This window comes from Ahaetulla prasina, chromosome 2 (assembly GCF_028640845.1).
Source record: "Ahaetulla prasina isolate Xishuangbanna chromosome 2, ASM2864084v1, whole genome shotgun sequence".
Classification (NCBI taxonomy): Eukaryota; Metazoa; Chordata; class Lepidosauria; order Squamata; family Colubridae; genus Ahaetulla; species Ahaetulla prasina.
The window spans coordinates 164954287-164971751 of NC_080540.1; the positions used below are offsets into that span (position 1 = coordinate 164954287).

Sequence of the window (17465 nt, forward strand, 5' to 3'; positions counted from 1 at the left end):
ATGAACCCCACACATTCAAAATATATGTGCCCAGACCACCTGAAACTAATGTTCCATGTTTGGGATGTTTTGCATTTTTACAAGGGGTCATCCTCCTATTCAGGGATTATCCAGAATAAGAGGGCTTCTCTTTCCATAAGGCTGAGGAACTTGTGGTACTTGAAGGATCCCAGATTCCAGTGTCCTTCAGCACTGGCCACGTCAATTAAGGCAAATGTGAGCTGGCAAGATAAATTGGGAAAGAATGCTGTTTGGTGCCTTAATCAGCCAGATATTTTTTTACGATGGATTGCTGTTTAATAAAGCTGTTTGGCTTTTTCAAGCTCTGGCAAGATTGGCTGGACACTGCCACCTTTTATTACTATAGGATCATTTGAGGGGGCGGGGAACGACCCTACACCTAAAAGGTTTTGTTAGTAGAAAAAGCTGATACTGAAAAGTATCAATTTTAAAGCACTCTTTTGAAGAAGATAACTTGCATCTTAAAAATGCTGTTATATTAAAAAAAATCCATAAAACCATTCAAACACACAAAAAATGCTTTACAGTGAAACAAGTATCTCTGCCCATTTATATGAAACAAGGCCCTCAAAATACTGTATAAAGCACGGGTCTCCAATCTTGGCAACTTTAAGACTTGTGGACTTCAACTTCCAGAATTCCTCAGCCAGCAAAACTGGCTGAGGAATTCTTGGAGTTGAAATCCACAAGTCTTCAAGTTGCCAAGGTTGGAGACCCCTGGTATAAAGCATGGTGTAACACTGTAGTTGATAGAAGATGCATGTCTTTGTTTTACCTCTTTTCTAATTTCTATTTTTGTTTGCCTTTGATATTGATTACAGGACTTTGAAGGAAGGTCTTGAAGAGTATCACTTAGACGACGAGATCCTTGTGAAAGTGCTGTTGGAGGAGCTGAAGGCATACAAAGCTGTGCGACTTGACACTGGCCAAGAGCGTTTCAATGTGATCTGTGACCTCCTAGATATATGTTCAGAAGGCAGCCAATGGGTCCACGAAAGAGCTTTTATCCTGGTAGAATTGGCCCAGGTGCTGTGCTATCATGATTATAGTGAGCAAACAGAATGGTGAGTGTGTATTTAGTATAATTTGATGACAGCTGTATGATTTACCTCAAGTCCTACTTTGGATACCATGCCATTGTAGTGATGCTCAGTATTAAAAAAAGAACTTGAAGTGGAAACTGCCAGAGCTGCAGTGTCTTGTTTCTAGTATCCTCATTTCCTTCTCTTAGTTTTGTCTTTTCACTGGTTTGAGAATGGACTTTTCAGTGTAGAACTGGAGATGAATTGGGAGAGACTCAAACTTGCTTGCTAACAAAGGCTTGCTGCCAAATGCTACAAAATTGATACATGTAAGGATCAGTTGCCACTTCAAAAATACTAATACTAATAATTAGGATATTGGACCTTTGCATATTTTAAGTGCTGCTGTTGCCATATTTTCTGATTAAAGTACTTGTAGCTCTTATCCAAAAAAGAGAAGGATCTTATCAGTTATTTATACAGGGATTGAATGTACTTAGACATAATAATCTAGAACTGATGACAATGCTGGCTAAACTAACTAGAAATGAATAAGCAATCTTCTGACCGTAGCATTTATGTTTTCTGAATATACTAAATACTAAAACATATTTATGTTTTCTGAATTACAAAAACAATTCTCTCAGCAACTGTCTGTAATCATGACTGAAATGATTGTTTAGGTCTTCTCTCTTGTAGTTCTGCTCTGGACTCTATAAACGAAGCCCTGAGGTTGTTAGAATCTGTGCCAAAGACTCCACAGAATGAGGAACAGCTCCAGGATGATAAGGCCCAGGCTTTACTCTGGCTTTATATATGCACAGTTGAGGAAAAAATGCATGAGGTACGTGTCTTAAAGCAAAATAACACAAAACTCAATCAGCTAAATTCTGATTTGTGTATATTCAAAATTCCAGAGAGCAGGGGGACTAAAATGACTAAGAAGGCCACTGGAAGGAACATAATCTTAGTTTATTTTAAGTAAAAATGAGAAAAGAATGCAGAAATATTTATTTCACTCTATTCCTAGTATTAAATGACATTATAATTTAAGGTTATCCCAAAATGTACAAATCTAGTATAGATTATATAACAGGAAATAAGGAGAATCTTTTAGAAGTAACTACAGTGACTTAGTAACCATTCAAAGTTTCTCAGAGTTACTTATGACTGGCTTTGATCTTTCTCGTTCTGACCACCACCATCCCAACAATCATGTGATCATAGTTTGGGTGCATGGCAACTAGCCTGCATTTATGACTATTTGAAGTGTCCTGTGATCACAGAACCATAATTTGTATCTTGCACACACATTGGAAACTGGCATTTACTTCTGGTTTCTGGCAAAAAATGCCCATTGGCTAAAAGGGTTTGCTTAACAACCTCAGTGTTTGTTTAATGACTGCAGCATTCACTGAATGGCCTCCGCAAAAAAGATTGTTCAAATTGGGCAATGACTGCCTAATGAAAAGCATGATTTATGACCCTAATTCTGAGCTCAGTTACAGTCCTAAGTCAAGGACTACCAGTATAAGAAATCATAAAGCAAGCAGTCCAGTGAGATTAAACTGAGACATTTAAAGGCCTGGCAACTTACGTTGATTGACTAGCTTTCAAATTAGCACAGTTCTCCAAGGACTTCAGCAAAGGTTTTTCACATCACTTCTTAGCCTTTTGTGACTGGAAATGTTGATTACAGTAATAAGTACATGCTCCTTGCATGGGATATACACTGTCCCAGAGTTCTTTTCCATCTTCTTTAAACATTGAATTGTTCCAATAGACTGGTCAATGTAAGAACTTGTTTCCATGGCACAAAGTCGTATATAATAATGATGTGCTCTAAAAGTTTGTTAAAGGATGAAAAGAATCACTTGGGTGTAGTGGGTTCAGGTGCTGGCCTTGAAAGCTGAAGACTGAGATCCTATGACATCTGCCTATCCCAGGTCCTTTGGAAGGACTCAATAGGTATATTAAAATGCCAGCTCCAGACTAAACATCTAGCTGGCCATGTGACCATAATAACGATAACCACCAGCATCAAAAGGAGACTGACTGCCACATTGTTATTTTGTATGACTAGATAGTAGGAAATGATATGTCTCGAGAGTTCATTCACAGATGGTTATTGTCGTAACCCAGGCCCAAGTAGGTATTAGTAAACGCAATCAGTTCAAAAACAAACAGACTTTATTAGAACAGCTGAGAATTAAACTCATTCTCAGCGTAGTCCAAACTAATTCAGAACAAATTCTTTGTAACACAATTCTTCAGTCTTATCACCAACCTTGGTCTAATTAGGCAAACTGCCAAAGGCTTTTCTTGGCAAAAGTTCAAAAGCAGAAGACGCCGACAAGAAATAAATGCAGCAAGACAAGAAACAAGTCTATCAACGTTGTTTTCCGACAAAGAGCCCAAGAGCTCTTGCTGGTCTTTTAAGCCTTAAGGGAGGGGCTAATCATTTCTTGGCCCAACTCCCGAGTCATCCTCTTTGCTTTAGTTGCTTCTGGCAGCTCTTCTCATGTGTGCACTTGGAACAGGCTCCTCCTGTTCCTCTACCTCTCTATTGTCAGCCTCTGGAGGCTCTGGAGTCCTCACATCACTTCCCGATGGCCCTGGCCCCATCTCTGCCTCCGATGCAGAGTCTTCATCCGGGCCTTCCCCAGGCTCCAGGACTGGCCCATGATTTTCTTCAGCCTCATCGCTGTTCGACTCTGCTGCCAGCTCTGCAGGCTGTTGGTGGACCACAACAGTTAAGTTGAATTTAAAAAAAACATCTCCACTAGCATATAATATAATGCATCTTGCAGGAGGGGCTCAATGAAATCTCTCTCTGGTAGCTTTGAAGTTCTCTTATCCAAAGTTGTGGCATATGCGGCATAGAAGAATGGGTAGAGACATCAAGAACACCTTATGGCTTGCATACTTGTCTGGCTTACTTACATACCAAGTGTGCTCTTTGCAATACTTGGTGGGTTTAATGTCAGTTCTCCTCTCTCCAACAGAGTATCAAGCAAGAGCAGAGAACCAGAAATACTCAGGGACAAAAAGACACAGATGTTCTTCAGAGCTTTGAAACCAACGATCTCACTTACGAGGATAAATCCCACGATGACAAGTTCCTGTATCTTGGCATTGCATTTAATCTATGTGCAGATTCTGGTGAGGAAATTTATATTGCTATTAGATGAAGGGAACTGTTAATTCAAAGAGGCAGTAGATTAAATAAAAAGAGTAATAAATAATAAGACTAATAAGGTAGAGTCCTGTACCTTGATGGGAATAAGCAGCAGACATGGGTATTATTAGTGGTATTATGCAGGGATAGGAGACAGGAGACATGTTTAGAAGTTGTGATATGCTGGTAGAAATGAGAGGATATTTCTTTACTGCTAAGGCATTCCTTTTAATGTTTCAACATTCAACTTTCCTCTCCTTGGACTATTTTACCAAATAAAATTTTCTGTTTTAGTTTGAAAACAATGTCATAAAGCAGGGGTCCCCAGTCCCTGGTTCATGGCCCGGTCCCAGTTCATGGCCTGTTGTGAACCAGGCCACGCAAACTGCGGCCGAACACATGAAACCATCCCCTTGGTTTATTTGTTCAAGGTTAAAATAAGACATTATTTTGTAATAGTCTGGCAACCCTTTATGGACTTTTTGCTGATAGCAGGAATGAAAAGTTGATATGTTATGGATTTGCTTATAGATAAAGGATAAAATATTGAATCAAGAGATACCTGTTTAATTTTATAAGGGAAGAAGTTAAATTGTATATATTTGTTGTGATGAAGATTAGAAGTCACTTCTTTATAAATTTCTTTTTTCTTCTGTTTTTTTCCTTTTCTTTAGTTCTTTTTTCCATTCTCTTATTTCTCTAGTTTGTATAATTTTTACAACTGTAATTAAAACTCTTAATAAAAATTACATTGGAAAAACAAACTTCCATATCCAAACAGTTAAAATCAATGATGCTTTTTAGATCATCTCAGTCCAATATCATTCTGAACCTTTGTAACTAAGCAAAATAGTTAATCTTGCTTGGAAATTTTCTACTGGAAACACTCCAATAGAAAACAGGAAGTCTAAATCTAGGCTCCATAACCAGTTTACGCAAGAAAACAAATATTTCTTAATTTCAGTTTTTGTTCTTTATAGGAGTGCTTTTGTTGGAAAGTATTAAAAACAAATGAGCATAATATAAAAGCATGTAACGTGTAGCAACAATAAACACATTTTTTTTTTTAAAGAAAAGGTATTTGATACTGCAGATTCAGGGGGTTTGCCAAGGAGCAGCATTCCATGCCGTAATTAAGTACATTGCTTCAATTGTTAACCCTGTTACCTTATACAAGGGTAGTAAAGGAGAGTATTACTACCCCAATGTTTTTATCCATATAGGAGGCAACAGGCTGGGAAAAAAGCAAAATAATTGAATTTAAAGCTGTATATAGTGGGCATATGTATTATTTGCCTGTGTCTTGCAGCTGAGGTCATTAAGCAAATGTCTTCCGCAGTTTTGTGCTGCTCAGGGAATGATTTTACCTGTTCTTTCTCAGGTTTCTTAGGATGCAACAGATGAGCTCCTGAAACAGAAAAAAGTTAGGGTTGGGTCCGGCTATTTGTAGAAATGCACATACAGGCAGTCCTTAACTTATGACCACCATGGAGCCCAACATTTCTGTGGTGAAATATTTGTTAAGTGAATTTTGCCTCATTTGATACCCTTTCTCCCCTCAGTTGTCAAGTGAATCACTGTAGTTAGTAAGTTAGTAACCCGATTCTTAAATGAACCTGGCTTCCCCCATTGACTTTGCTTGTCTGATGGTCGCAAGCAAAAGGGGATCACCTGATCACCTTGGGAGACAGCAACGGTCACAAATATGAGCTAGTTGCCAAGCATCTGAATTTTGATCACGTGATCATGGGGATGCTGGAAAGGACGTGACTCTGAAAAATGGCCGTAAGTCACTTTTTTTCAGTGCTGTTGTAACTTTGAACGGTCACTAAACATTGTAAATCGCGGACTATCTGTATTCTGGGACTTCACCCAACATTACTTGATTAGCAAAAAGCAAATATAGTCTTGTAATTGTTCCAAGCTTTCCTCTCCTTAGACTACTTTATCAAAATTTGGTGATAGAATTGTAACAGAAATCAGACATGACTCGGTCTCTTTCAATACAAGTTCTTCTCTTCTGTTCAGATAGCACATGTCTTAGTAATAATATACTTTTGATGATGGGCTGGGCCTATGCTGAAGGCAAAATTGCAATGCTTTCTACATGGGGCTACCCCTGAAGTGCACTCGGAGACTCCAGTTAGTCCAGAATGCAGCTGCGCGGGTGATTGAGGGAGCATCACGTTGCTCCCGGGTAACACCACTCCTGCGCAGTCTGCACTGGCTACCTGTGGTCTTTCAGGTGCGCTTCAAGGTGTTGGTTACCACCTTTAAAGCGCTCCATGGCTTAGGGCCCGGGTACTTACAGGACCGCCTGCTGTTACCTTATGCCTCCCACCGACCCGTACGCTCTCACAGAGAGGGTCTTCTCAGGGTGCCGTCCGCCAAGCAATGTCGGCTGGCGGCCCCCAGGGGAAGGGCCTTCTCTGTTGGAGCACCTACCCTCTGGAACGAACTTCCCCCGGTTTGCGCCAACTACCTGACCTTCGGACCTTTCGCCGGGAACTGAAAACTTATTTGTTTATCCAAGCGGGACTGGCTTGATTTTAAAATTTAAAATTTTAATTTTTAAATTTTGGATTTTAAATAATTTTATATGGGGTATTTTAGTCTGGTCAATTTGACGGTTTTAATTCGGCCATTTATTGAATATGTGTTTTAACTGCTATTTTAACTTTATATATTTAAATTGTTTTAATCTTGGCTGTACACCGCCCTGAGTCCTTCGGGAGAAGGGCGGTATAAAAATTTAAAATATAAAAATATATATATATAAAAAAAATTGAGCTCAAATATTCCTATTAAATTTGTAATCTATCTTTGCCTAACCCAGGGGTGTCCAATTTTGGCAACTTTAAGACTTGTGGACTTCAACTCCCAGAATTCCTTAGCCAGCAAAGCAAAGGTGGCTGAGGAATTCTGGGGGTTGAAGTCCACAATTCTTAAAGTTGCCAAGTTTGGACACCCCTGACCTAACCCTTTGCTTTTCCAGTGCAATCCAGATGTTTGGAGGATGCCCTTGCCTTATGGAAACAGCTCCTATCAAAAGGCAGGATCCCAGCTGTGCGGAGCATCGAACAGACAGCAGCATCCCTGCATATCATGGCAGCTTTATACAGAATGATGGGAAAGGTATATTAAACGCTGGCCAATTTGTCTGGGAATTTTGTATAACCTGACTTTGCTCCTTCAGCTTTCTTGAGGTTCGCTCTTTTTTTTTTCCTTTCCTTCCTACTCCAACCCTCTTGCCTGTCTAGGATACAGGTAGTTCTCAATTTAACGACCACAATTAATCCCAAAATTTATGGTGCTCAGTGAGAAATTTGTTAAGTGAGTTTTGCCTCATTTTGCAACTTTTCTCAGCACATTTGTTAAGTGAATCACTGATGTTCTTAAATTAGAAACACGGTGAATCTGGCTTTCCCATTGATTTTACTTGTCAGAAGGTGACAAAAACTAATCGTATGGTCCCAGGACCGGGGTGAAATGCTCCCAGTTCGGACCAGATCACCCAATCCAGTAGCGATGGTGGCAGGTGGTTCAGAGAACTGGTAGAAAAAATCCCTGCCCCGCCCCCACATGCCAAGTTGAGCTGTGCGATCATCAGAGGTTGTTTTTTTTTACTTTTAAAAGTATTTTTTCTTCGGCCGAAAAAATGCTTTTAAAAGTAAAAAAAAAAAAAAAAAGCATCTGATGATTGCACCGCTCAGCTGGGATCGCCAGAACCCTTTAAAAGCATTTTTTTACAACCTCTTTGGCTGAAGAGGTTGTAGAAAAAATGCTTTTAAAAGGCTCCTGTGGCAATCCCAGCTAAGTTGCCTGATCATAAGAGGCTTTTTTTTCTTTTAAAAGCAAAAAAAAAAGCTTTTCAAAGAAAAGCCTCTGATGATCAGGCAACTCAGCTGGCATCATCACAGGCTTTTAAAAGCATTTTTTTACAATCTTTTTGGCTGTAGAGGCTGTAGAAAAAAATGCTTTTAAAAGTAAAAATAAAATAAATGGTGGCCACCCCCAGCCAGTCACATTATCCACCACCACCACAAAGCCACGGCCACCGAACCGGTAGTAACAAATTTTACATTTCACCACTGCCGAGGACACTGCAACCATCATAAACATGAACCATTTGCCAAGCATCTGAATTTTGATCACATGACCATGGAGATGCCACAACGGTCATACATGTATAAAACGGTCATACGTCACTTTTTCCAGTGCCGTTGTAAGTTCAAAAAGTCACTAAGTGAACTGTTATAAATCTAGGACTACCTGTACTTAGGTAAAGTCTTGGGCCTCAGGAATTAGAGAAGATGAGAGATGACAACTGTTTATGCACCTCACAAATGCGATGCATCTTTTCTGTTCTTCTAACTACAAGTGTTAACTCTCTTCCCAATCAGATTATAGGAGAAAGAGTGGCCTTCAACTTGTTGCTGCTTATAGTAATAAACAACCTTCCTTTTTTGTTTTCAAATATGCAGTGTTACCAGTAGAAAATTTCCAAGCAAGATTAACTATTATGCTTAATTAGAATAACTAAGAATGATATAGGAGTTCTAAAACAGAGTTCCTCAACGTTTCCAGCTTTGTGGACCAGTGGGAGGGGGGGGGGAGAGAGGATGGTTCTGCATGAACCATTACTTGCACTTTTGTTTAGTTTTCTGTTTAAACAATGGCTACTTTTACTACAGTACCTCAGTTCCTCAGGAACAGGTTTGGGCCATCAGATTTTTCCAGAAGGTTGTAGCTGATAACCTCTATTACACATATTATATTACTATCCTCTACATTTCCTGTTTTACCCTCCCCCTCAAAGTTGCATATCTAAATGTTTTGTTCTGTTTTTAATTTGCAGCCCTTAGAGGCTATAGAGAGCTTCTTCCTCATAATAACTCTTTCTGGTGCACTTAAAGATTTTGTTGGAAAAACCAGTGCCTTGTGCCAAATAGTTAAGCTCCTGTTCCAGCTAGAGTGTCCCAGTTATGCTGAGGTGAGTATGAAATGTGGTCACAACAGAAATATACCAACAGACCGAGCATCACAAGCCTGTGTCTTTGTTTATAGCCCATTGTTATGCTGTTGGTCCATTTAGGTTTGCCCATGCATATGGATTAAAACATATAAAGAACAATTGCTGGAATCGGGTATGTCTAGTTTGATGAAAAGAAGGACTAGGGGTGACCTGATAGCAATGTTCCAATATCTCAGGGGTTGCCACAAAGAAGAGGGAGTCAAGCTTTTCTCCAAAGCACCTGAGGGTAGAACAAGAAGCAATGGGTGGAAACTAATCAAGGAGAGAAGCAACCTAGAACTAAGGAGAAATTTCCTGGCAGTTAGAATAATTAATCAATGGAATAGCTTGCCTCCAGAAGTTGTAAATGCTCCAACACTGGAAGTGTTTAAGAAAAGATTGGACAACCATTTATCTGAAATGGTATAGGGTTTTCTGCCTGAACAGGAGGTTGGACTAAGAGACCTCCAAGGCCCCACCAACTCTGTTGTTCTGTTCTGTTCTGTTCTGTTCTGTTCTGTTCTGTTCAACTAAAATTCTGCAACAGGAGATTTCTGGAATTGGACCTTGGAAGTTTATGCACCAAAAATCCATAGTTTGCTAAAATGATCTTCAGTACAGGAAACATGGAGTTTAATGGATTTCTCCTGATTATTATCACATTCTGGTTACTGTTTTTATTTTTATTTTTAAATACCGTAAAATAACATTGAAAGTGTAAAAAATAACAATAGTATAGCAAAAACCCAGATGTCATAAAGGAATATTTCCTGTTTTTCATGAAGGGAGGAATAAGAAGGGGAAAGTAAACTACATATAAATGCAGCATTTTGTTTGTTCACAGTAAATTAAGAGAAGCCATGAAAGTAGTAGATTGCCATATGTCTCCCAACGTCTCTAGTCACAACAATCAATAAAGAAATTAAAGTATAATCAATAAGATGTAAAAGATAAAAGACGGCAAGTGGAATGAAGCAAAAGGTCTCATTCTTCCTTGCCAAAGGCTTGGTGGAAAGTTAGGCCTTGATTGCTCTTCTAAACAAAAGCAGGGTGGGGACCATTCAGATTTCACAGGGAACCTGTTGTGACCTAGGCTCAAGTAGTTATTACCAGACACAATCAGTCCTAAACAAACATTTTATTAGAACAGCTGAGAATTACTTCATTCTCAGCTTACTCCAAATTAATTCCAAAACAAAGTCCTTCAGAAAAAGTCCTTCGGCCTTATCACAAACCTTTGTCTTCTTTGGCACCCTGCCAAAGGCTGTTCTTGGCAATAACCCCAGGAAGTTCAGAAACAGCAGACAGCGACAAGAAACAATTGTAGCAAATTGCTTTCCTACAAAAAACCCAAGAGCCGTTGCTGCTCTTTTAAGCCTTATGGGTGGGGCCAATCATCTCCTGGCCTTATTCCCGAGTCATCCTTTTTGCTTTAGATGCTCTTGCCTTCTAGAAGCTCTTCACATGCATGCATGCACTAGGAACAGGCTCCTCCTGTTCCTCTGCCTCTCTGCTGTCCACCTCTGGAGGCTCCGGAGTCCGCACATCGCTCCCAGATGACCCTGGCCCCATCTCTGCCTCCGACACAGGGCCCTTGTCCAGGCCTTCCTCTGACTCCAGGACTGACCCATTGTCCTCTCCAGCCTCCTCACTGTCCGACTCCGCTGCCAGCTCCGCAGGCTGTTGGCCGATCACAACAGAACCTCATTCCAGAGGCCAGGAGTTCTATTATAGAGAAGATGCAGTTCCTGGTCCCGAGAGATGATGTTTAATTAAGGAACCCCGAGCACACTGACCCCGCCAGATTGAATTGCCTGGGCAAATGCTATGGAAAGCAGGTGGTCTTAAGAAACAGGATTCTAAGCCATGTAAGAGTTTACAGGATCACACCTAGAAGCAAACTGACAACTAGCGAAGTTTACAAAGCAGAAATACCCATACAAGACATGCCCATTACTGCATTCTGGACCACTTGAAGTTTCAGGGGAGGCGGGGTGTTCAAAGGCTGGACCATGTAGAGAGTTGCAGCATCACCTTTGCTTCTATTATATAAGCTTCTCGAGAGGAAAAGTGTACCTTATTTTCTAGAGGGGAAGGTATATAGAGGAACAGTCTCCTTAAAGGATTTTTCATAACTTAGAGTCTTTAGGCTGTTGTGATGAATTGCTGGTGGTCAAACATTAGCTACATTCTCATGAAATGCTAGTGTTGTTCTGAAAATGTTCTCTCCCCCCACCCCTCTTTTCTTTTAGACTCTTTTAAAGGAAGCTGAACTATGCCTGAAAAATGTAGATGAAAATAATAGCTCCTACTTGCTGATGAATCAAACACTGGCTGTGCTCCGTAGCAAACTGCATTTAGCAAACTGCAAGGTATTTGTGGTAGAATGCCTTTTTATATGTATTGATGATCTCTGGGATTAACAAGATGGTATGCTAAAAAAAATATCTGTTGTTAAAGGTACCTTGGCCTTCATCTATGTTAGAACTAGCCCTCTCGGTTGGCTGAATTCAGCTGCTAGTCAGAATGGGCACTGATTCTAGTTGACATACTAGAAAGCACCTTGGATATTCAGCTTCTGTGAAGTCACAAAGGGAGGCTCTTGTAATAGTTACTATTTGGCTCTGCTATTGAAAGTTAGTTAAACCTTCTTGCCTAGATACTACTTGTTCAGCTGTGCTTACCAGTATTTGTTGAACTGGCAAGGAGATTCGCCTATACAATAAATAGGCACCTTCCCACACCTGGTTGGAAAAGATGATTAAAAAACATACAGACTTTAAGCCAGAAGTGTTCCTATTGGGGATTATACCTGAACCATATAATAGAGAATTGAGATATTTGATGGTGAATGTTCTAACAGCAGCTAGGATTGTGTTTGCTAAAAATTGGAAATTTTAACCTTTAGAAAGATGATTGGCATACCTTTGTGAAAAGATTATTAAAAATATTTTCAAACCAGCAATGATGTATAAAGCCTTCCTCCTGAACAACAAGAACTATAAGAACTGGATGATAGAACTGGTGTAACAGAGAGCCATGTGGCTTAGAAAAGTAAGGAATCAATGGCACCATGAGCTTGGCACTTCAAAGGCCTCAACTGACCAACTTTCTGGGAAGCAAACTACTGTAGAAAGCAAGAAATTGACTCGGTCCCCTTTCTTATTTTATTCAATCTACTAACAAATATTGAATAAAATCTGCAATCTGAAATATGAATGACTGAAAATGGCTGGCTGATTTCCAGAATGGAGCACAGTCTTCTTCGCAATTGATGTTTCTTCCTCTTTTTTTTTTATTCATGAACAGATTGAAGAAGGCCTCAATCTATTGATAGAAATCCTTCAAAATCCAACTTTGCAAAGATCCTCTAAGGTCTGGTATCTGCTGCGAGCCAGTGCTCTCCAGCTAACTGCTGCTTATCTTATCCTACCTTCTTCCACTCTCCCACTGACGCTCAGACAGAAGCTCTCTGTTCAAGGTGAGTGTGGGGAAAAAATATATCTGTGTTTCCCCTTTGTCTTTCATGTGCAATATGCTTCCTACTATAGGTAGAGAACCGGAAGCACACTGTAAAATGGCAGCTCAATCCATTTAAGCAGAAAGTTTTACCCTATGGCTTGTAAGATCCTCAGCTGGTCCAGAAACTGACTTTCAAACCTTAAGAGCATAGGGAGCAAAAAAAGAATTAAAAATAACTGTTCTACGTTCTTAGAGCAGCTGCACTGGTAGCATCTGTAACCATTTGGAGAGTCCGTCTTGCAGGGGGAGATGGATGGTTGAAGAGTAAGAAATAGGTCTTGCCTCCTGGAAGCTTTCAGCTCCCATTCCCATCCATAAAATGTTTAAAATGGGGTATTTGAGAAGGTGTTTACAAATCATTTCATTCTTTCCTCTAAAATCCAATCCCTCCTCCCCTACCCCCAAAAGATGCCATGCTTCTGGAATGCTTCACTGTTTCATTATATGGCCTTTTTGATCCTCGGAAGGTTGGAAAACTATGTAGAGGTGGATTTACCACTATGAAAACCAACTTATTTCTTAAATGTGCAATCTTGGAAAATATTGTAAGTTGCATTCTTGTGACTAAGGTTTGGTATGCGGATTTCATGTGTGCCTGTCAGAGGTGGGTTTCAGCAGGTTCTGACCAGTTCTGGAGAACCGGTAGTGGAAGTGTTGAGTAGTTTGGAGAACCCATAGGCCCCACCCCCATCTATTCTCTGCCTCCCAAGTCCCAGCTGATCGGGAGGAAATGGGGATTTTGCAGTAACCTTCCCTTGGAGTGGGAAGGAATGGAGATTTTACAGTATCCTTCCCCTGCCACGCCCACCAAGCCATGCCACGCCCTCCAAGCCACACCCACAGAACCGGTAGTAAAAAAAATTGAAACCCACCACTTGTGCCTGTGGACAGTGTTGTACGGACCACTACGTTATCATTCAAAGGCAGACAGTGTTCCCCCAAATAAAATATAAATTAGATAAGTTACTAAAAGGAAGAATAGTCTTGTGAGGTCTTGTTTTTTTAAGTTGTGTTCTTCATGTTGGTTTTTGCAGAAATTAAATGGTCCTATGGTCCTAAGCCACAGGTTGGGAAGAATGATTCTCAACAATACCTGTAACACTCCTCAGAAATAACAGCAATGCAGAGATCCCATTACATGGAACTCTTGAGGAAAGAGTTTCTCAAAGCCAAGGCGTTTAAAGAGTGTAATATTTTTCTCTTCCACTGTGCAGGATGGAAGACACCTGAAATAGCTCTAAGCGATGCACACAAACTGTACCGTAGCATCCTCTTGAACTTTTCACTCATTACCAGCGATGCATCAACAAAAGAGTCTCTTGAGCATCCATTTATAGACCATGGTAAATTATTATTGTCTTTCTATGTGTGTTAGAAAACTCTCGCTGTGGCTAAAAGCCTGTGATCTTGAAGCTATTAGCTGTCTATGGCTTTTTAATTAATTTTGCCTAGTATAAAGATTGAAAAAAGATATTTTTTGTATACTGTCTGAAAGTTAGGCAAGTCCATAGTGATGAAATTCCCTTTTCTAAGGGTTCAAAGAAATCACATTGCTTTTCTAAAGGTTCAACACAATCACATTGCTTGCTTCTTTGTTCTCTTGGTCCATTTGCTCTACTAAGTTTGCATATTAGGTTTAAGAATATGTGGGTAATGTTCACCTAATTTTTAGAAATCTGAAAAGTCATTGTGAAAAATTAAGGCACCACTATGTTCCAAAGGAGCATGCCCTGTTTCACATTTAACTACAATTATTTTATATTTAGTGATTGCCTTGTATGTCTATTTTGATTAAACCGATAATTTTAACAATTATTGGTTAAAATTAACATTTAGGGAAAAATAAATACCAGAATAGGTTTGGGGATGATGCAAAGTAGGAAGGATTGCACATATCCAAGCAACTATTTCCTATTTTTTTCCTAGCTTTGGGGAAAGGTTTGGTGGTTTTGGAGTTTCATTTAGTACTTTAAGCTATTTGTAAGTATGTACCATAATTAAAACGTGTTTTGGCTTCAAAATGGCATGAACAACAAATTTATGATATTGATTGGAAGAGATTTTATGGAATCTCAAAATGGGTATTATGTGGCCTAGCTGTGCGCTAAGTAGCATTTTGCTCATGTTCCAGAATGCTTCACTGACTGAACAATGTTTCACTGACTGAACCATTTAATATCTCAGTTTATGCTTATCTTTGCCACCTCCACATAAAGCTTTCCCTTTATTCCTTTCCCTCTTTATTCCACTCTTCCTTCTCAGGTGATAACCTGGTGCAGAAATGGCAGGTGCTGGCAGATATGTTTGTTTGTTCAGAGCGTTTTGTGTCTCTCCTTAGCAAGATTGAGATTGTAAGTGAAGCCAAAGCTTTTTGCCTGGAAACGCTCAAAATTTCCATGAAGGTGCAATCCATTCGATGGTAAGAAATAGACAGATAAAACAAAAGGGGCAGAATTGTGGGAAATTACAGACGTTGAATTAAAATGAACTTCTAACCCTTCACTAAAACATAAGACAACTTCTGGGTGTTCTCGGTTTGCCTTGGCATAGAACTAATCATTTGAAATACATTGGGATCCATAAAACATTATACTGTTATTGTTGCTGTTGGCTCTTATTATTTATTGCAGCAAGAATAATGCTAACAATTGGACTATGAATTATTTCAAAGGAATTGGGTGTGGTGTATATAAGGTTGGGCGCATCTGTTAGCGAATGGCAGTTGCAAGTCAAAAATTTGAAATGTTGACTAACTGGGCCGCTAAGCCCATGGAAACAACGAAGGATGCCATCTTGTTACAGAGGATATGTGGTTTTTTACTTTTCTTCTTAGGTGTGCTCGCTTTCTGGTTCTGAAGAGCGAGCTGGAGCTCCAGCGCAACAATCTGGATCTGTGTGGCTCAGATCTTGAGCAGGTCCTCTTTCTTCTTGAATCGGGCACAGGTGATGAATCTAAGCAGGGTTGAATTAATTTATTTTATTTTATTTTATTTACTTAAGACATTTACATAGCTGCCCATTTTCTAACCAACTCCAGGCAGCTCCCAATCAAAAGTGAAAACATATAAAACCATATTAAAACTATCAAAGCAAGCACATTAAAGCATTAAAAACAACAAAAATCATGGCAGCGCTGAGGGCTTTTTGTTGCAAGGAGTATGTTCGGTTGAATGGGTTGATCAACCACTCTATTAAAAAAAAAAACTTTGTTACTTGGAGCAACTGAGGTTCCAGGTTGATAGATTGTAGTTCATTTCAGGCGGCAATTTATTTAAGCTGTTTCAGGAATAATGTGAAGGCTTTAAAAAAAAGAGCAACTGTTGGGGGAAGGACCACGTTATGTTGCCCTCCTGATGAATGGTGCCACCTCCCACCAGCTTATTTGGTGCAAAAGAAGCCAGAATTTGCAGGACAGGATTCATTGTCAAATTATGAAACAATAAATTGAGAGCCTATTCTTAAGATTTGTCTCAAATTCCAGTAATCTCCACAACAGAGGTAAATATTAGGAAGCAAGACATCAGAGGATGCAGTCCTGGGGAATTCAACTTAATGCCCCTGACAAAAGCTTTGATCTTTTTGATCAAAAACATCAGATTTTTTTCTATGTTGCTTCCGCTAGCGTTTCATTACTTAAGTTATTTCTGAAAAAAAGGACATTGGTCAATTTTTGAGGATCATATGCACAGCATTTCAGATTTTAGACCTGAACTTAAGTTTCTTTAGGACTTAAACATAGTTTCTTGGTGAAATGATTTGTTTTTATGACTAGCCAAAGAAGTTGAATGTGGATGAGTCTTGAGGTTTTTTTCTCTCACTCCCTTCTGTCTTTCAGGGCTAAGTTGCTATTTACATAACTGCTCTTTGTACTCCTCTACATCTGGAGCCCAAAGAATTTTGCTGGGCATCTTTAGCAGTAGTTCTTGACAGAAACTTTGACAAGTTCTACTCAGAGTTTGTTTCTGAAAAGGTCTTCCCTAGAATAGGAGAATCTTTGCAAGTCTGTCAAAATTAGTGGGAGGAAATACATTAGATTAGTAGAAAACTTGAGGATAAAGATTCATTCTCCGAGCTTGTGGGTTGGTTTCTGAACATTTCATTACCAGGCTAGATAACATCTTCAGCGAAGTTTAGGGGATGTCAGTGTTCTTTGGTTTATAAGGCAGGGTGAAATGCTCCCGGTTTGGACTGGATTGCTCGATCCAGTGGTGATGGCGGCGGGTGGTTCAGAGAACTGGTAGCAAAAATCCCCCCCCCCCAATGCCCAGCTGAGCCGCGCGATCATCAGATATATATATATATTTACTTTTAAAAGCATTTTTTCTTCGGCCGAAAAAATGCTTTTAAAAGTTAAAAAAAAAAGCCTCTAATGACCGTGCAGATCGGCTGGGATCGTCAGAGGCTTTTTAAACTATTTTTTCTACAACCTCTTTGGCTGAAGAGGTTGTAAAAAATGCTTTTAAAAGGCTCTGGCTTTCCCGGCTGAGTTGCCTGATCATCAGAGGCTTTTAAAAGCATTTTTTACAACCCCTTTGGCTGAAGAGGTTGCAGAAAAAATGCTTTTAAAAGTTAAAAAAAAAGTTGGCCACATCCACCCAGTCACATTCCCATCACCACCAGCCATTCCCACAGAACCGGTAGTAACAAATTTTACATTTCACCACTGTTATAAGGGCTTCAGGTATGGGTGTGTCAAGTGAGGCCTTGT

The 17465-nt window shown here is 39.7% G+C and overlaps 1 protein-coding gene across 1 annotated transcript in view; it reads left to right on the forward strand.

Moving 5' to 3' along the window:
- Positions 1-17465, forward strand: part of ESPL1 (extra spindle pole bodies like 1, separase) — a 57201-nt gene that overhangs the window by 15450 nt on the left and 24286 nt on the right. The window contains exons 8-17 of the mRNA XM_058174163.1: positions 843-1085; positions 1743-1887; positions 4049-4205; positions 7217-7356; positions 9080-9214; positions 11488-11607; positions 12545-12716; positions 13972-14100; positions 15020-15176; positions 15591-15700. Coding sequence (XP_058030146.1) covers positions 843-1085; positions 1743-1887; positions 4049-4205; positions 7217-7356; positions 9080-9214; positions 11488-11607; positions 12545-12716; positions 13972-14100; positions 15020-15176; positions 15591-15700 — 1508 coding nt within the window. The remainder of the gene's footprint in view (positions 1-842; positions 1086-1742; positions 1888-4048; positions 4206-7216; positions 7357-9079; positions 9215-11487; positions 11608-12544; positions 12717-13971; positions 14101-15019; positions 15177-15590; positions 15701-17465) is intronic.